A 20,618-nucleotide genomic window follows, 5' to 3' on the forward strand; every position below is an offset into this window, starting at 1 on the left:
CGTCTGAAGTGCCGATGTCTGCTGACGAGGTCAAAGGCTTTGGTGAGATCAGTGAAAGCAACATAGAGGGGCATCTGTTGTTCACGGCATTTCTCCTGTAGCTGGCGAACGGAGAACAGCATGTCAATGGTGGATCTCTATGCTCGAAAACCACACTGTGCCTCAGGGTAGACGCGCTCGGCCAGCTTCTGGAGCCTGTTTCAAGCGACTCGAGCAAAGACTTTCCCCACTATGCTGAGCAGGGAGATTCCACAGTAGTTGTGGCAGTCACCGCGGTCACCTTTGTTCTTATAGAGGGTGATGATATTGGCATCGCGCATGTCCTGAGGTACTGCCACCTTGTCCCAGCACAGGCAAAGCAGTTCATGTAGTGCTGAAAGTATAGCAGGCTTGGCAGTTTTGATTATTTCAGGGGTAATGCCGTCCTTCCCAGGGGCTTTTCTGCTGGCCAGAGAATCAATGGCATCACTGAGTTCCGATTTTGTTGGCTGTACGTCCAGCTCATCCATGACTGGCAGAGACTGGGCTGCATTGAGGGCGGTCTCAGTGACAACATTCTCCCGGGAGTACAGTTCTAGGTCGTGCTCAACCCAGCTGTCCATTTGCTTGCTTTGGTCAGTGATTGTGTCCCCTGATTTAGATTTGAGGGGGACGATCTTCTTGATGGTTGACCCAAAAGCTCTCTTAATGCCATCATACGTTCCTCTGATGTTTCCAGTATCGGAGGCCAGTTGAATATGACTGCATAGGTGTTGCCAGTAGTCATTTGCGCAGCGCCTGGCTGTTCTTTGTGCAGTGCTTCTGGCTGCTTTAAGTGCTACAGATGTTGACTCGCTGGCGGCTTTCTTGTAGTTCAACAGTGCAATGCGCTTAGCGGCTATGACAGGTTTCAGCTTTTCAAAATGAGATTGAAACCAGTCTGCATTCCTCTTCACAATTTTGCCATTGGTGGTCAAAGCTGACTCATCGATGGCGTCTCTCATGTGGGCCCACTTGGTCTCAGCATCCCCTATGGGAGTGTTTTGAAGGGCTTTTACAAGTGAATTTAGAAATTTTTGTAACAGCTGTGGATAATAAATTCTGTTAGTGTTGATGCGCGGGTGGCCCTTCTGCTTGGAGTGATGCAGCTTCTTTGGTTTGCGTCTAACTTTGCTGCACACCAGGGAGTGGTCGGTGTCGCAGTGCACACTGTGGAAGCTGCGTTTGACTTGAACTTGTTTATGGAGGCTCGCCTTGTGAAAACGAGGTCCAGCTGGTGCCAACGATGCACTCTTGGGTGCCTCCATGAAACCTGGTGACAGGGTTTAGTGTGAAAGAACGAGTTGGTGATGCAGAGGTTATGATTGGTACACAACTCCAGCAGTCTCTGTCCATTCTCATTCATTCTTCCACCGCCATAGCGCCCAAGGGAGGAGGGCCATGAGTCATGGTCGGCCCCAACCCTGGCATTAAAGTTCCCCAGCAGGAACAGGTGTTCAGTGTTGGGGATGCTACTATTGATATTATGGAGTTCCTCGTAGAACTGGTCTTTAGCTTCAGGTGGGGAACAGAGTGTTGGAGCATAGATGCTGAGTAGGTATACTGGACCAGAGGCGGTGAACAGTCGGATGGACAGTATGCGTTCCGAGCCATTTGAGGGTGCCTCTATCATGCTGAGCAAAGAGTTTCTGATGGCGAAGCCCACTCCATGCTGTCTTGGTTCTTCAGGATCCCTACCCTGCCAGTAGAAGGTGTAGTCTTGCTCTCTTAGAGATCCACTCGCAGGGAGGCGTGTCTCCTGAAGTGCTGCAATGTCTACATTGAGTCTACTGAGCTCGTTGTTAATGATGGCGGTCCTCCGAGAATCGTTGATTTGTGTAAGGTCTTCCGACAGGCCAGGACACATAGTTCTGACGTTCCAGCTTGCAAAACGAAGGGCTGGTACCTTCTTTCCTTTTTTCGTGCTGTTTGGTGCGGTGTTGCAGTCCACGTTTTGGGCAATGACCCTGAGCTCCAAGCACCCATTGAAGCAGGTGGACTGTGGCGGGACAGAACCTTATTGACGGGGGGCTGCCCGGTTTGAGGCGGGCGGTAGCTGTCCAGTGAGGTGCGATGACCTCTCCCACTGACAAAGGCAACCCGTGGCACCCAATCTCTACGCCAATTGAACTGGACTTATAACCCGTAACTGCTGCCTTACGTGTTGTTTCGGTCGCTGTGAGGCGACTATGGAGTGACCTCTCCATGGCGCATCCCTGGGCGAATGTATGGAGGTTGTGAATTGCCCAAGTGTCAAAACCCCCCTCTCGGCCTTTCTGGTGGGGTCCAAAGGAGTGCAGAGCACGACATTTGGCACCGGTATGGCTGCAGGAACTGCCGGAAACATGCCAATGGTGACACATGACCGCCTACGGGGTTCCGCTCCGGATTTTCTGTTAGGGTTCACTCCCTTAGCCTTGGTCTTTCCCCAGACGCCCACAAGGCAGTGGGGCTGTTCGGGCCCCTACACAGGGGTAGGAGGATGCTGGTGGGAGGAGGGGGTGCGAGGGGGAGGGGTGGAAGGAAGAGGGTGCGAGGGGGAGCTGGGAAGGGGGAATGGGGTGCAGGGGGGAGCTGGGAAGGGGTTGCGAAGGGGGGAGGGGGTGCAGGGGGTGGGGGTGGGCGGTGAGCTGGGAGAGTGGAGCTGGGAAGGGGAAGGGGGTGAAAAGGGGGTGCAGTTAATAAACCATTTCATCAGTTCCCACCATCGACACCGGGAAAGCTCATCCGCGTCCTCCGGGGGGTGAGCGACAGCCGCGGGCGCCGGCACCAGCAGGAATTTGCCGACATTGCGCTACAGATACGCTACGGGCCTCACATCTCCCGTGGGCGCTTTGAAGTTGTGGCCGAGGAGCCGTTCGTGGCTTTTGACGTGTTCGGGGCACCTTTTTCTCAAGGCTTCCCCTCTGTAATAGTCTTATTACCCTAGGGTTCCGCTGCTCCTTCCTCTCTACAATGGACTTACCGCACGCAGTGGCCGCGGACACCCTGGACGGTGTAGACAGCAGGATAAAAGATCAGAGTACTTTGTAATTTCGTCCGGATTTCATTCAATTTCATTGAGTGCTCAATGAATAAAACAAAGAGCAGGTACGGCTGGGGGAGGGCAGTGGGCCCAGGTAACATTAAACTAGCTGTTAACTTGTAGTTAGGGCTAAAACGTGCTGAATAAAGAGCCAGGGGAATTTAAACAGTTTAAGAGGGTAGATTGGGGGAGAAAGCACTGAGAAAGGGAGCAGATGGCCGTGGATAGAGTTGCACAGCAAGGGAGCTTCCGAGGGAGCTTATAGCCCAGGAGCCATCTTGAAATGAATGATTGTAGGGGTTCACAGCTCCAGGGACCCGGGTTCAATTATGGGTACTGCTTGTGCGGAGTTTGCAAGTTCTCCCTGTGACCGCGTGGGTATCCGCCGGGTGCTCCGGTTTCCTCCCACAGCCAAAGACTTGCAGGTGATCGGTAAATTGGCCGTTGTAAATTGCCCCTAGTGTAGGTAGGTGATAGGGAATATGGGATTACTGTAGGGTCAGTATAAATGGGTGGTTGTTGGTCGGCACAAACTCGGTGGGCCGAAGAGCCTGTTTCAGTGCTGTATCTCTAAATAAAAAAAAAATAAAAGATACAGAAAGAGAGGAAAAGGGGGTCAGTAGTTTTCAGGTGAGGAAGTGTTCCGAGGTTCACAGTAAACCTGTTGAATTCTCTCAGAAGTCAAGTTCTCGTTAGTTGCAGGCCTGGGGTATTTGTAGTTTTCTCTCTAGGTTGAAATTTCAGTTTGAAGACAGAGGATCATTTCTAATTTCACTGCTGCATAAGTTAAACATGTAGAATTTTACAGCAGGGTGCCTCCCTTCTGTTTTGCTGGATTTTCTCAGCTGTTAGCTGGACAAGTTGTTTGGTGATGCTTCTTTCTAGTCTCAAGAAACTACTTTTATCAAAATAGTCTTACATCTTGCCTCGGTTGGGAGACGTAGATCTCCCTCCCTATGGTGACATCATCCGAAAACACAGGATTAGATTTCACATACACGTCGATGACATCCAGCTCTACCTTACCAATATTCCAAAACTCTGCTGCTCCTATCCGAACTCACACCAAGTCTCATTTCCCCATCACCTGTGGTCACTGATGTACATTGGCTCTCAGTCTGACAACACCTCAATTTTAAAATCCTCATCTTTACTATTCAAATCCCTCCACAGTCTCGCCCTTCCTATCTCTGCAACCTCCTCCAGTTTACAAGCCTTCGACATCTCTGCACTCCTCCAAATCTGGCACATAGTGCAGCCTGATTTTAAATGCTTCACCATTGGCAGCAGTGCCTTCAGCTACCAAGGCCCTAAACTCTGGCCAACAATCTCTCCTCCTTTAAAATTCCCCTTGAAACCAGCCCTGCAATCTCCCCCAACCATCTGTAACCTTGGTCTTTGACCAAGCTTTAGTCCTGTACCCTGATATCTCATTCGGTGTCTGTGTCATTTTTTTTTATTGATAATGCTCTTGTTAAGCAGCTTGGGGTATTTTGCTCAGTGTTTCAGTCTCAGATCAATAATATCACCAAACTACAGTTCAAGTTATTCTCTGGCATTAATTTATAACCAAATTTGAGACAAAGTAAAATTCACTTCTCTGCTGTTTCACTCATGTTGACACTGGTATAATAAACACACAACAAATTATATTCCCACAGCATTTTAAATATTGAAAAAACACCCCAAGGCACTTCAAAGAAACTGAGTCAGACAAAAATTGGCGCTGAATAAAAGGAGGTAGAAGCTGTGATGGACAAAATATTGGTCAAAGAATTGAGCTATAAGAGGGTCCAAAGTGAGGAGAAGGAGGAGTAGAGGTTTAGGAAAGCAACTACAGAGCATAGCTGGGACAGCTGCAGGAATGGTGAGGAGAGGGTGAAATGTACAAGAGAAGAGAGTTGGAGGAAGGGCGAGAATTTACTGGTAGGGGGATTGCAGGGTTGGAGGAGGTTACAGATGGTGGGGGGATTGCAGGGCTGGAGGAGTTTACAGATGGTGGGGGGATTGCAGGGCTGGAGGAGATTACAGATGGTGGGGGGATTGCAGGGCTGGAGGAGGGTACAGATGGTGGGGGGGATTGCAGGGCTGGAGGAGGTTACAGATGGTGGGGGGATTGCAGGGCTGGAGGAGGTTACAGATGGTGGGGGGATTGCAGGGCTGGAGGAGATTACAGATGGTGGGGGGATTGCAGGGCTGGAGGAGATTACAGATGGTGGGGGGATTGCAGGGCTGGAGGAGTTTACAGATGGTGGGGGGATTGCAGGACTGGAGGAGGGTACAGATGGTGGGGGGGATTGCAGGGCTGGAGGAGGTTACAGATGGTGGGGGGATTGCAGGGCTGGAGGAGGTTACAGATGGTGGGGGGATTGCAGGGCTGGAGGAGATTACAGATGGTGGGGGGATTGCAGGGCTGGAGGAGATTACAGATGGTGGGGGGATTGCAGGGCTGGAGGAGGTTACAGATGGTGGGGGGATTGCAGGACTGGAGGAGATTACAGATGGTGGGGGGATTGCAGGGCTGGAGGAGATTACAGATGGTGGGGGGAGTGCAGGGCTGGAGGAGGGTTCAGATGGTGGGGGGATTGCAGCGCTGGAGGAGGTTACAGATGGTGGGGGGATTGCAGGGCTGGAGGAGATTACAGATGGTGGGGGGATTGCAGGGCTGGAGGAGGTTACAGATGGTGATGGGATTGCAGGGCTGGAGGAGGTTACAGATGGTGGGGGGATTGCAGGACTGGAGGAGATTACAGATGGTGGGGGGATTGCAGGACTGGAGGAGATTACAGATGGTGGGGGGATTGCAGGGCTGGAGGAGATTACAGATGGTGGGGGGAGTGCAGGGCTGGAGGAGGGTTCAGATGGTGGGGGGATTGCAGCGCTGGAGGAGGTTTCAGATGGTGGGGGTTTATGAAAGGTGAAAGGAGCAAAGCTGCTCCAGAGAGCCTCGGGAAATCAGGTCTACAGATGATAAAAGTAGGGATTCGGGGATCTGCCACAGATGGGCTGAAGCAGGGTGAAGATGTGCAATGTTACAGAGGTGGAAGGAAGCGGTCATTATGATGAACAGAATATCATCTTGGAAGCTCAGCCCGGCCTCAAACAGGACACTGAGGTTGTGAACAGTCTGGTTCAATCTGAGACATTGCCTGCGACGGGGACGGAATCAATGGCGAGGGAACAGAATTCGTAGCAGTGGGTGAAGACCATGTCCTCAGTCTTCACAATGTTTAATGCAGGCTGCAGAATTAGAACAAAGCTTCGGATATCAACTGAAACATCTCCACCCTGACCAGCCTTCAACATCTCTGCACTCCTCCAAATCTGACCCCACACTATCTCGACCCAGCCCCGCGTCTGCACCCGCACTCCATCACCCAGACCCGCACCCCACTCACCCAGCTGTGCGCTCACACCCCCCTCAACACGCACCGTGCCTGCACCCCACTCACCCAGACCCGCACCCCACTGACCCTGCCTCTCACTCCATTCACCCAGTCCTGTGCTCACATCCCCCTCAACACGCCCCTTGCCCGCATCCCACTCACCCAGACTCGCACCTGCACCCCACTCACCCAGCCCTGCACTCTACTGACCGAGCCAAAGAATGGCAATGCACTGCATCTTCCACACCTAGTGTACTGTGTACAGTTTTGTGCTCTTTATTTAAAGGGGGATATACTTGCATTGGGAGATAATTCAGAGAAAGTTCACTGGTTTGAATTCTGGGATGAAGGAGTGGGTTGTCTTCTGAGAAAAGTTTGGTCACTTTGGGTCCATACACATTGGAGTTTAGAAGAATGAGTGGTGATCAAATTGAAACATGAGATTATGAGGGGGTTTGACAGTGTAGATGCTGAGAGGATGTTTCCCCTCATGGGGGAATCTAGAAACTCAGGGGCACAGTTTCAGAATAAAGGGTCACCCATTTAAGACAGAGATAAGGAGGAATTTCTTCTCTCAGAAGGTCATGAATCTCTGGAATTCTCTCCCCCAGAAAGTCGTGGAGGCTGGGTCACTGAATATATCAAAGTCTGAGACTGACAGATTTTTGAACTATGAAGCAATCAAGGGTTATGTGGATCAGGCAGGAAAATGGGTTTCAGGCCAAGTTCAGATCAGTTTTGATCTTATTTCATGGGGGAACAGGTTTGAGAGGCCGTCTGGCCTACTCCTGCTTCTATTTCTTATGTTCTTATGTCTGTCACAAGAGGGCAGAGAGGGCACTGTGCCACCATAGGGGGGCAGTTACTGTGTGTGCCACAAGGGGAATCATCTCTTGGGCACTGTCTCCGCAGGATAACAGTGACACAGAGGGTAGACAGTCTGAATATCCTGCACAGTATCTGCAGGAAATTCAATAGGAAATGACACACAGGAAAGAACATAGCAGAGTAGGATAGCCAGATATCCCAAGTATCGGATTGATAAGACAGGCTTACAGGCCAATACAGCCATTACTGTTACTAGTACTACCACTACTATCACTTTCATTTATGTAGTGGCTTTAATGTAATCAAACATCCCAACACACTTCACAGGAACATGATCAAACAGAATTTAAAACACAGCAACATAAGAACATCAGGATAGTTGCTTGGTGAAAGAGATAGGTGTTGAGGAGTGTTTTAAAGGATGAAAGACAGGTAGAGAGGTGGAAAGGATGAGGGAGGGATTTCTGGAGCTTTTGTGTTCAACAGTTAAAGGCACGGCCACCAATAGTGGAGTGATTAAAATTGAGGATTCACAAGAGGCCAGAATTGGAGGAGGGCAGATACCTCAGAGGACTGTGGGTCTGGGTGAGGGTACAGAGATAGAGAGGGGCCAGGCCATGGAGGGATTGGAAAAAAAAGGATGAGAATTTTAAAATCAAGGTGTTGCTGGACCCAGAGCCAATGTAGGTCAGCCAGTGCAGGGTGATGGGTGTACAGGACTTGGTATGAGTTAGGATACTGGTAGCAGAGATTTGAATGAGTTTATGGAAGATGGAAGCTTGTCCAGGAGAGCATTAGAATAGTCAAGACTAGAGAGAACTACAGGGATGGGGTATAGATAACTGCAGGAGGTGGGATTGTGGAGAGCAGAGGGGAATTGGGGAGAAGTGGGAGTGAGAGAAGGTGGAGACAGCAGTAGGAAGGGATTGTACCAGGGAGGTAACATACATCTTTTCACCAATAACAAACCAGTTTCTTGTCGTATTATAAAAAGCAAAATACTGTGGACGCTGGAAATCTGAAATAAAAGCAGGAAATACTGGACATATTCAACAGGTCAAGCAACATGTGTGGGGAGAGGACACTGTGGTTAACCTTTCCCAAGAACAGGTTCAGGATCTGAATTATCCAATCAGCAGGATGTGACTAGTGTCCTGCAAGAATCTGTGTTGGGGCCTCCACTATTCACCATATTTATTAACAATGTAGATGATGGGACAGTAAACCACATATCCAAGTTTGCCAATGACACAATATCAGTAGCATTGTACACAGTGGAAACATAAAATTCAACAAAGGTATTGATAGATTAAATGTATGGGCAAAATTGTGGCAACTAAACTCGATATAAGTAGACAGTATTTGTACGGCAGTGAGCATGGAATAAAGCGTTTTCTTAACAGAATGTTAAAGTCAGGAATTTGGTGCAGGGGGATTCCCTGATAATTATTTCTCAAGCTAAAATTTAGTTTTACATTTAGAAATTGACTGACTTTTACAAACTGTAAAAGGGCCTGCAAGTTAGTGAAGAGACCGAGTTAACAGAAACTGCCTGTCAGTGAGAGTTAACTGTCAATCAGCTGAAAGTGACTATCTGAATAGATGTTAATAACTGGAACAGGAAGCTGAGTTAACAGTTGTAACTTGGGTGAGTTATAAACTCTATCTAAGTGAACAATATTTACTGCCACACAGTGGTCAGGAAAGAGTGTTTTGTTAACAGAGAGCTAAAGTCAAGAATTCGGTGCAAGTTGTAATTCAGTGCAGAGAGGAAATGAGATGCTGCTTTTTATTTTTTATATACCTCCAGTTGCTGGTGACCATTTTTGATTTGTCTCTAAACTAGGAAACTTTAACTTGCTATTACTTTACTAAATTACTAACTTTAACCAGAAAAAACAATTAATTATGCTAAGATAATTGATCAATTAAAAATAATTTTTAAAATAATCAACTAATCAAATCAATAAAACGGAATGGTCATGGCAGGGCTTTAACTGCAGCAAGTGGGAATTTGTGGAGAACATTGTGATCTAGACAACCATATCTAACATTGTACCATTATTTAAAAAGGGAGAAAGGGATAGAGCGAGCAATTACAGGCCAGTCAGCCTAACCTCAGTGGTGCGAAAATTATTGGAAGAAATTCAGAGAGACAAGATTAATCTTCACTTTGGGAGACACAGGTTAATCAAAGAAGGTCAGCATGGATTTGATAAAGGAAGGTTGTGTCTGAGTAAGGGTCATTTACCACACAGAAGGAGGCCATTCAGCCCATTGAGTCCATGCTGGCTCTCATTGGAACTATCCAATTAGTCCCACTCCCCTGCTTGATCCCCGTAGCCCTGCAAGTTCATTTCCTTCAAGTGTCCATCCAATTTCCTTTTGAAATCACTGATTGTCTCTGCTTCCACCATCCTCGTGGGCAGTGAATTCCACGTCATTACCACTCGCTGTGTAAAAAGGTTCTTCTCACATTCCTCCTGCATCTCTTACACAAAACCTTCAGTCTGTGTCCCTTAGTCCTTGTACATCAGTGAATGGAAACACTTTTTCTTTATCTAACTTATCTAAACCTGTCATAATCTTGTACACCTTGAGCAAATTGCCCCTCACCCCAGCATTTCCAACTTAACCTTGTAACTAAAATCCCCCATCCCTGCAAACCTTTCTGGTAAATCTCCTGTGTACCCTCTCAAGGACCCTCACATCTTTCCTCAGGTATAGTGATCAGTACTGGATAGATTAGTCTAGTTGCCAGAGCTTTATAAAGGTTCAGCATAACCTCCCTGCTTTTGTACTCTATGCCTCGAATTGTAAAGCCCATGATCCCATATGCTTTCCGAACCACCCTCTCAATAGGTCCTGCCATCTTCAAAGATCGATATGCATGCACCCCCAGGTCCCCCTGGTCTTCCACACTCTTTAGAACTGTGCTATTAAGACTATATTGTCTCACCCTATCCCTTTTGCCAAAAGACAAAATTCCATCTGCCGCTTGTCTGCCCATTCTGCTAGTATATCTATGTCCTGTTCCAGGCAGTTTAAGAGCATAAGAAATAGAAGCAGGATGAGGCCATTCAGCTCTTTGAGCCCACTCCGCCATTCAATGAGACCATGGCTGATCTACTTCTACACCATTTTCCTGCAATATCTCCGTATCCCTTGATGTTTTCAATATGTAGAAATCTATTGATCTCAATCTTGAACATACTCAATGACTGAGCCTCCACAGTCCGCCGGGGCAGAGAATTCCAAAGATTCACCACCCTCCGAGTTAAGAAATTCCTCCTCACCTCAGTCCTAAATGCCCTGTCCCTTATTCTGAGACTGTGTCCCCTAGTTTTATACTCCCCAACCAAGAGAAACATCCTTCCTGCATCTACTGTGCTGAGCCCTGTAAGAATTTTGTATATTTGAATGAGATCACCTCTCATTCTTCTAAACTCCAGAGAAACAAAGGCCCAGTCTATTTAATCTTTCCTCAGAGGACAGTCCCTCCATCCCAGGAATTAGTTTGGTGAACCTTCGTAGCACTCCCTCTATAGCAAGTATATCTTTCCTAAGGTAAGGAGACAAAAACTGGACCCAATACGGCAGGTGCGGTCTCATCTTCACTGTTTGCCACTCCGCCAAGTTTGGTGTCATCGACAAATTTTGAGATTCTATTCTATTCCAAGATCCAAGTTATTTATATATTGCAAAAAAAAAAGTGGTCCTAACACTGACCCTTGGAGAACACCACTATCTACCATTCTCCAGTCTGAAAAACAACTATTTACTGTGACTGCTGTTTTATGACTTTTTCAAATTATGTCATACAGTCATAAACATATCCCTTTAAGGCTCAAAAACCTACAGAAAAAGTGGTCCAACCATGGCTAACAAGAAGAGTTAAAGTTAGTATTAAATCAAAGGAAGAGGCTTATAATGTTGCCTAGAAGAGTAATAAGCCCGATGATTGCAGAATTCAGCAAAGGAGGACCAAGAAATTAACAAGGAAAGAGAATAGGAGAGTAGATTAGCAAGAGACATAAAAACAGATTGTAAATGTTTCTATAGGTATGTGAATAGGAAGAGATGAATGAAAGTAAATCTGGGCCCTTTAGGAGCAGAGTCAAGTGAAATTATAATGGGGAATAGGGAAATGGCAGTGACATCAAACAAATACTCTGTATCTGTCTTCATGTTAAAGAAAAAAGACTTGCATTTATATAGTGCCTTTCATGAACACGAGATGTTTCAAAAGAGGCAAAAGGTAAGTTAGCTTTTGTTACAAAGGGATTGGGGAATAAGAATAAAGGAGTCTTGGTATAATTATACAAAACATTGATGAGGTCACATCTGATCTACTGTGGGCAGTTTCGGTCTCCTTACCCAAGAAAGAAAATAGTTGCCCTAGCGGGAGTGCAAAAAATGGTCACTAGACATGTTCCTGGGATGAAGGGATTGTCTCAGGAGAGATCGAGTAGACTAGGCCAAAATTCCCTGCTGTTCAGAAGCATGAGAGGTGATCTAATTGAAACATATAAAATTCACGAGGAGCTTGACAGGTTAGATGCTGAGAACATGTTTCCCTGAGTTGGAAATTGAGAAAATTGAGTCTCAGGATAAGGGGTTGGCCGTATAGGACTGAGTTGAGAAATTAGCTCACTCAAAGGGTTGTGAATCTCTGAAATTCTCTATTTCAGAGAGCTGTGGATACTCAGTTGTTGAGCAAATTCAAGATGGAAGTCTAGAGATCTTTGGGTACTAAGGGAATGAAGGGATATGGGTTCGTGCGGGAAGGTGGTGTTAAAGTGGAAGTTCAGCCGTGATATTGAATGGTGGAACAGTCTTGAAGGAACAAGTGGCCTATTCCAGCTCCTATTGCTTATGTTCAGGATATTGGTTCCAACCGTGGCTATTATCTGCTTTCCCTGGCTTCGCAGAGATGCTCCCACCTGGAATGCTTCTAGCGATGAGGAATTTCAGTAATGAAGATAGATTGAAGAAGTTAGGACTGTTTTCCTTGGAGAACAGAAGGCTGAGAGGTGATTTGACAGAGGTATTCAAAATCATGTGGGGTCTGGACAGAGTAGAGAGAGAGAAACTGTTCCTCATTCGTGAAAGGATCGAGAACGAGAGGGCACAGATTTAAAGTATTTGGTAAGAGAAGCAAAAGTGACATGAGGAAAAACATTTTCACACAGCGAGTGGTTAAGGTCTGGAATGCGCTGCCTGAGTACATGGTGGAGGCAGGTTCAATTGAAGCATTCAAAAAGGAATTAGACAGTTATATGAAAAAGGAAGAATGTTCAGGGTTACAGGGAGAAGGCAGGGGTATGGAATTGAGGGAGTTGCTCTTTCAGAGAGCCAGTGCGGTCATGATGGGCTGGATGGCCAACTCCTGTGCTGTAGCAATTCTGTGATTCTTCCCACTGACACCAGGGACGAAACTTACCATTCTGGACCTGCTCAGGGTTGTCGAAGAGTCTGTCTATTCCACTGACTATAGAATCTCCCACCACTATCACTCTCCTGTGCCCCACCTGCTTCTCACCCTGACCCCACTCGGGGTGACCTCCTGCTTCCTCGTGCCACACTGTTACTCAAGAAGACCTTTCTCTGAGTCACTGATCTTGATTTTTTGACACTTCCAGGGCCAGGATCAGAGGTGGACAGGTGTTCAGAACAGCCCCGCTGACTGGCTGACGTGCCAGTTCCCCAGCTCCATCCCAGCCTCAAGCCATGTGCGCGGAGATGGGGTGGTTGATGGGGGGGGAAAACGTGTGGCAGGGCAACCACCTCCCCCACTACTCCCCGCCCCCCGGGCATGTGGTGGGTAGCCGATACGGCTCACTGAGAGCCTATTGAAGCCAATTAAAGGAAACCAACTGGGATTTTCCAGTTGGCCTCCAGATCCCCGCAGGTAGCTGGGGCCAGTTTAACTGCTAGGAGATGGCCTCTCAGCAGCAGACCAGGAGGGCTAGTGCTCGAGGCAAGCATACAGACCCTCCCTGTCTATTCAGGTGCAGAAGCACCAACACTGCTAGCCTGGCTGCAAGATCCATTTTCTTTTTAAAATTTAAGTTTTAAAAAGATGAGGATAGAGAGGGTGCCTCCATTTTGAAGCACCCTCTCCCTTACTTACCATCTATTTCAGCCTGTTACTCCTTTCAAGCTGAAAAGCCTCTGATGAAGCTGGAGGGCCTAAGGGCCTGCCTGCCACCCTTAACTGGACGGCGAACCTGTCCTCTGGCCATTAGTTGGCCGGCACAAATCAGGGCTTGTGACTGTTTTCCAACTGCACCCCATCGCCCGCCCCGTGGGCGGGTTCGGGACCCAGAAACTGTCTCGACTTCTATTTCCCGCTCCCGGAGGGAAAATTCTGCCCACTATCTCCATTCACCTTACAGTCCCCAATACCAGGTATCTACTAGACAGTTCCTGTGCTCAGGGATCTGTCCACCTGTCAATATGATGCCCCTCTAGATGCTCACTCACTCAGTCCCTGTCCTGTTCCCTCTTCCTGTGTGAGCTGCAGGTTCTTGCCCAAGACCTGGACACCTTTGTCAGGACAGAAAGTATATTTGACGTATTTTGTGAACCTACCTGTGTCCATTCTCATCCTTGTTGAAGATGTTGGATCTTCTCCCCCGTTTGAACCTTCAGCCATGTTGGTGACAGGCGTTCTCAGATTCTGATATTCTGTAATAAATACAATATTAATAGGAAGGTTACACAGAAATATGAAATTGAGAGGTAGAACGTTGTCTTGTTAAACATGATATCAGTCCCATGTCCCCCATCAGTACAATAGCTGTCAGCTCTGGGATCGAGCATTTCCCGAGTGTTCTGATCAACTCTCCACATCAGGTATAACACTGACAGCTGCCCAGTGAAATCCAGTGAGTCCTACTGATCTCCACAATCCAGTTCAGACAGGCTCCCATCGGCCGAGACTCTGCACTGGGAGAACCCATTAGTAAGATTAACTCATACAGTGCAGGATAAAGTCAGACTTATTCCTGAGATAGAGAATATTCTGCAGGGTAATGTGGAGTGGGTGACAATTGATGAACTAAAAGATCTTTAGTTCCGTTTTATTCAGTATGACAGTATTTTATTCTTTTTATATTTACAGATTTTCATTTAATATTTTTGACTTGTTGAGTTGAGATGTTTGAATTGGTTCTGATGAAGGGTCATTGACCTGAAATGTTAACTCTGCTTCTCTCTCCACAGATGATGCCAGATCTGCTGAGTATTTCCAGCATTTCTTGTTTTTATTTCAGCCTGGAATATATTCCATGACCCACAGCCTTCACTGCTCTCTGGAGAACAGAATTCCAAAGATTGAAAACCCTTTGAGGGAAGAAATTCCTCCTCATCTGTCTGAAATGGGAGACCCCTTATTTTGAAACTGTGCCCCCTAGATCTAGACTCTCCCACAAAGGGTAACATTCTCTCAGCAACGACCCTATCAAGCCCCCGCAGAATCTTATACATTTCAATCAGATCACATCACATTCTTCTGAACTCCAGTGAGTATAGGCCCAACCTTCTCAACCTTTCCTCATAAGACAACTCCTGCATCCCAGGAATCAGCCTAGTGAACCTTCTCTGAACTGCTTCAAGTATACCTCTCCTTTAAGTAAGAAGTCAAAGCTGTAGAGTACTCTAGATGCGGACTCGCCAAAGCCCTGTACAGTTGTAGCAAGGCTTCCTACCTTTATACTCCATCCCCCTTGCATTAAAGACCAACACATTCCATTTGCCTTCCTAATTACTTTCTTTACCTGCAAGCTGACTTTTAGTGATTCATGTACAAGGACACCCAGATCCCTCTGTACCACAGTATCTGCAGTCTCTCTCCATGTTAACAATCTGCTTTTCTATTCCTCCTGAAGTGGACAACCTCACATTTTCCCACATTATACTCCATCTGCCAAATTTTGCCACTCACTTCACCTGTATCTCTCTGCAGACACTGTGTTCTTCTCACAACTTGCTTTTCTACCTATATTTGTATCGTCTGCAAATTTGGCTACATTACACTCAGTCCCTTCGTCTAAGTCATTAAAACAGATCTTAAGTAGTTGAGGCCTCAGCACTGATCCCTGATCAATCCACTAGTTACAGTTTGCCAACATGAAAATGCCCCATTTATCCCAACTCTCTTGTTCCCTGTCAGTTAGCCAATCCTTCATCCACACTAATATATTACCCCGAACACCAGGAGCTCTTGTGTAGTATCCTTTTAGATGGAACCTTATCGAATGCCTTTTGGAAATCCAAATATACTACATCTGCTGGTTCCCCTTTATCTAACCTGCCTGCCTGCTTGTTACATCCTCAAAGAACTCCAATAAATTTGTCACACATGGTTCCCCTTTCATAAAGCCAGGTTGGCTCTGCTCATCATGATTTTCTAAATATTCTGCTAATATTCCTTTAATAATGCATTCTAGCATTTTCCCAATGACAGATGTTAGGCTGGTTTTCCAACAGGCTGGGATCTTTCCAGAATCTAGGGAATTTTGGAAGATTGCATCCAATGCATCCACTATCTCTGCAACCACTTCCTTTAAGACAATAGTTTGCAGGCCATCAGGTCCAGGGGACTTGTCAGTCTTTAGTCCCATTAGTTTTCCTAATACTTTTCCTCTTGTGATATTTGATTGTTTTAACTTCCTCCCTCTCTTTTGCCTCTTGTTTTTTGTTATTCTTGGGATGTTTTTAATGTCTTCTACTGTGAAGACAGATACAAAAGACTTGTTCAAACTCTGCCATTTCCTTGTTTCACATTATTAACTTCCCAGTCTCATTCTCCAAAGGACCAATGTTCACGTTAGCTCCCCAGCGCAAAGGGGTATAATACGTGCGTTTGCTGATAGGGAGTATGATGACAATGATGACTTTAATCGGGCTGACTTGGCCAATAAGTCCAGTAAGTACCATGACGATGGTTACAGTCCTTGGGATGACAACCCCCCACCCCCACCTAACCTCCAATCGAGCCTTCGGCCCCCACCCTGGCCTTACCTATGGCTCATTAATAACTGAGGGGGTCAGAGGGCTCCATGACTAGGTTTATGGCAGAGTAACATAAAAAAGACTATGTTTCAATGAAATTTCAAGTGAATAAAAACAAGTTACTTCGTCTTTTGATTCTAATGTGTGAATGTTGGAAGCTTCCACGAATGAAATGCATGACCTTGGGATGTGCAGCTTGTGTTTTGTAGAACTGACAGTCGTTAACTCTTTGTTGTCTGGCCTCAACGATGAAAGCACGAGTCTGTTATTTGTCATTTTTGTTTTACACGTGTATATTTTGTGGGAACTTGAGTCATGTTGTGGTTGTGAACTATTTGAACCTGTGTGTTCCTTGGTATTGGGCCAGGGAATTTGACACAGATTTTGGTACTTTGTATTTATAACCCATGACAGGAATCAAATTTTCTAAGCTGTTTGGAACTGAATGAGTGTGAAAAGTGATTGTTGATCATTTCAATTTAAGATTGTGCACCCAAGAATTGAATATAAAATTGAATTATATTTTAAGTTAAAGTTTTTATTTTTATTTTAAAATTGATTTTACATCTGTGAAAAGGCAATGAACAATTTTCTGAGAGATAAGCTTCAGCCTTGAAGGTCTGAAGAGGTCTGGCAGAAATCCAATTTGAAATTTAAAACACTGCTTTAATTGGAGTTCCAGTTTAAAATCTATTCTTTTATTTGCAGTTTAAATTAAAGACATGTTTTACTGACTGTTTTAAGTAGCAAATGTCAGGAATTGGATATTGGTTTAAGGGAGAGAAGAATAAACAAAGATCTGGGAAAGATTCTGTTTGTTGAAAGTTTTTTTTAAAAAGAAACTGGTGTTAAATCTTTTGTTTGAAGAATGTTAAATAACTTTTTCTTTAGTTTTTGGTTTTATTACAGTCATTTGAAAAGGCGCCTGAAGGAAGAACAGAAAAAAGACGTCATTTAAGTATCTTTTTAAAAAAAAGCACGTGCTATTCTGTTCTGTGTGTAGTTAATAAGTATTCTAAGTTAATAAGTCTGAGTTAAGTTTATATTATAAAGGTGAACTGACCTGTTAAGTTAAGAAAACTGCAAATTTCATTTGTGGCCACAATGAACTTTCGAGTTTATTATGTCAAGTTTTGGGGAGTCTTTAATTCCGAACATGAGGCTCGCTCATATTACATTGGCAGTTTTGATTTTTAAATATTTATTGCAGTGAATTGGAATTTGGAATCATCTTTGTTGTAAAAAAAAAAATCCTTGGATTAGAAACCTTTCACAAAAGATGCTAAAAGTTTGCAAACAATTGGAGTTTAATCTAAAACGCTGCCTTTCCTGATGGAGATGCTTTCCTTTTAAGTTGATACTGTTACTAATGATTTTGTTGTTTTCAAACCGTAAGGATATCAAAAAAAACAGTTGAAAATGGAGTGTAGTTCTCTTCGATCAAAAAAAAAGGTTACGTAGTGTGATGCAGCTGAGAAGGTTTTGCTCCACCCCCTTGAAGACAAGCAAAAAAATTAACTCTGCTGCAGCTATTAGTCATAAAGTCGTGCAGCATAGAAACAGGCCCTTCGGCCCACCGCGTCCATGCCAACCATAATCCCCATCTATGCTAATCCCACCTGCCTGCATGAATTCCATATCCCTCTATGCCTTGCTCATTCAAGTACCTGTCCAGATGCCTCTTAAATGTTGCTACTGTTCCTGCCTCCACCACCTCCTCAGGCAGCTCATTCCAGATACCCACTATTCTTTGTGTGAAAAATGTACCCCTTTGATTCCCTTGACACGTCCTCCCTCTCACCTTAAATCTATGCCCTCTTGTTTTAGTCACCCCTACCATGGGAAACAGACTCAGGCTATCTACCCTATCTATGCCTCTCATAATTTTATATACTTCTATCATGTCCCCGCTCAGCCTCTTTCGCTCCAGGGAAAACAGACCCAGCCTATCCAATCTCTCTTTATATATAAAAGAAGCCCTCCAAACCAGGCAACATCCTTGCGAATCTTTTCTGCACCCTCTCTAGCTTAATCACATCTTTCCTGTAGTGCGTCGACCAGAACTGCACACAGTATTCCAAATGCGGCCTAACCAACATTATGTACAACTGTAACATGATGTCCCAACTCTTGTACTCAATGCCTCGGCCGATGAAGGCAAGCATGCCATACGCCTTCTTCACCACCCTGTCTACCTGTTTTGCCACTTTCAGGGAACTATGTACTTGCACCCCAAGGTCTGTCTGCTCAACAACACTCCCCAGGGCCCTGCCATTCCCTGTATATGTCCTGCCCTGGTTTAACTTCCCAAAATGCATCATTTCATACTTGTCTGCATTAAATTCCATTTGCCAATCCCTTGCCCACTTTCCCAGTTGATCTATATCCTGTTGTAACCCTTAGACAATCTTCTTCACTGTCCACTATATCACCAACTTTGGTGTCTTCTGCAAACTTACTAATCATGCCCCCTGCATTCACATCCAAGTCATTAATATACATGACAGACCACAGAGGACCCAGCACCGATCCCTGTGGCACACCACCGGTCACCAGCCTCCAATCTGAAAAAACAACCCTCCACTACCACTCTCTGCCTCCTATCACCAAGCCAATTTTGTATCCAATTGGCTAGCTCACCCTGGATCCCATGTGTTCGAACCTTCCGGACCAGCCTACCATGCGGGACCTTGTCAAAGGCCTTGCGAAAGTCCATGTAGAAAACATTCACCGCCCTGCCCTCATCAATCCTCTTGGTCACTTCCTCAAAAAACTCAATCAAATTCGTGAGACATGATTTCCCACGCACAAAGCCATGCTGACTATCCCTAATCAGACCTTGCCTTTCCAAATGCATATAAATCCTGTCTCTCAGAATCCCTTCCAATAACTTTCCCACCACTGATGTAAGACTCACCAGCCTGTAGTTCCCTGGCTTATCCCTGCTACCCTTCTTCAATAAAGGCACAACATTAGCTATCCTCCAGTCTTCCAGTACCTCACCCGTGGCTAATGATGATACAAAAATCTGTGCCTGGGCCCCAGTAATCTCCTCCCTTGCTTCCCATAGCATCCTAGGATACACCTGGTCAGGCCCTGGGGATTTATCCACCTTAATGTGCTTCAAAACCTCCAAATTTGTAATGTTGATATGCTCCAGGATATCGCTGTTCCCTCCCTTGAACTCACTAGCTTCCATGACCATCTCCACGGTAAATACAGACGAGAAGTATTCATTTAAGAACTCGCCCATTTCCCGTGGCTCCACACATAGATTACCACACTGATCCTTAAGGGGACCTACTCTCTACCTAGCTACCCTTTTACTCTTAATATACTTATAGAATCTTTTAGGATTCTCCTTTATCTTAACTGCCAGGGAAAACTCATGGCCCCTTTTCGCCCTCCTAATTTCCTTATTAAGTGTACTCCTACATCCCTTATACTCCTCAAGGGACTCGCTTGATCCCAGCTGCCTATACCCGACATATGCCTCCTTCTTTGTCCTGACCAGGCCCTCAATATCCCTCGTCAACCAAGGTTCCCTAAACTTGCCAGCCTTGCCCTTCAATCTAACAGGAATATGCTGGCCCTGAACTCTTCCTATCTCACTTTTAAAAGTTTCCCACTTGCCAGACGTCCCTTCACCTGTAAACAGCCTCTCCCATTCAACTTTTTAAGAGATCCTGTCTGATGCCATCGAAATTAGCCTTCCCCCAATTTAGGACTTCAACTTGAGGACCAGACCTATCCTTTTCCATAACTATCTTGAAGCTAATAGAGTTATGGTCACTAGTCCCAAAGTGCTCCCCCACTGACACATCAACCACCTGCCCAGCCTCATTTCCTAAGAGGAGGTCGAGTGTAGCCCCTTCTCTAGTAGGGCGATCCACATACTGCTTCAGAAAACTATCCTGGACACACTTAACAAATTCTTCCCCATCTGATCCCTTAGCACTAAGGCAGTCCCAGTCAATATTAGGAAAATTAAAATCACCTACTATGACAACCCTATAATTCCTACACCTATTCTGCATCTATCCGACACCTATGCTCCTCCAATATTGTTTTTCCATTTACTCCACCACACAATTTTTGCATTGCTGAGAGTAAAATTTATATATATTGGACATTATTAAATCTTAAATTTCTAAATTGACAAGATATAATTGGATAAATTAACCCATTGGGCTCAGGAGCAGAGCCACAATGTATTCTTTTCGTTTTTTTTAAGCAGGTGATGGTAGGTTCCAAGGCCACATGAGAACTGATGCCACAGCAGGAGATCTGGCAGCTTGAAGAATTTAAGATCTTAACTGCAGACATCAAATGTCACAGAATCT

The 20,618-nt window shown here is 45.6% G+C and overlaps 1 protein-coding gene across 1 annotated transcript in view; it reads right to left on the minus strand.

The window, feature by feature from the left end:
• LOC137361456 (NACHT, LRR and PYD domains-containing protein 3-like) overlaps positions 1-20,618 on the minus strand; it is a 108,213-nt gene that overhangs the window by 70,061 nt on the left and 17,534 nt on the right. Inside the window, exon 3 of the mRNA XM_068026318.1 lies at positions 13,852-13,947. Within this exon, the coding sequence (XP_067882419.1) occupies positions 13,852-13,915 (64 nt within the window). The 5' untranslated portion in view covers positions 13,916-13,947. The remainder of the gene's footprint in view (positions 1-13,851; positions 13,948-20,618) is intronic.

Source organism: Heterodontus francisci, unplaced genomic scaffold (genome assembly GCF_036365525.1).
Source record: "Heterodontus francisci isolate sHetFra1 unplaced genomic scaffold, sHetFra1.hap1 HAP1_SCAFFOLD_106, whole genome shotgun sequence".
Classification (NCBI taxonomy): domain Eukaryota; kingdom Metazoa; phylum Chordata; class Chondrichthyes; order Heterodontiformes; family Heterodontidae; genus Heterodontus; species Heterodontus francisci.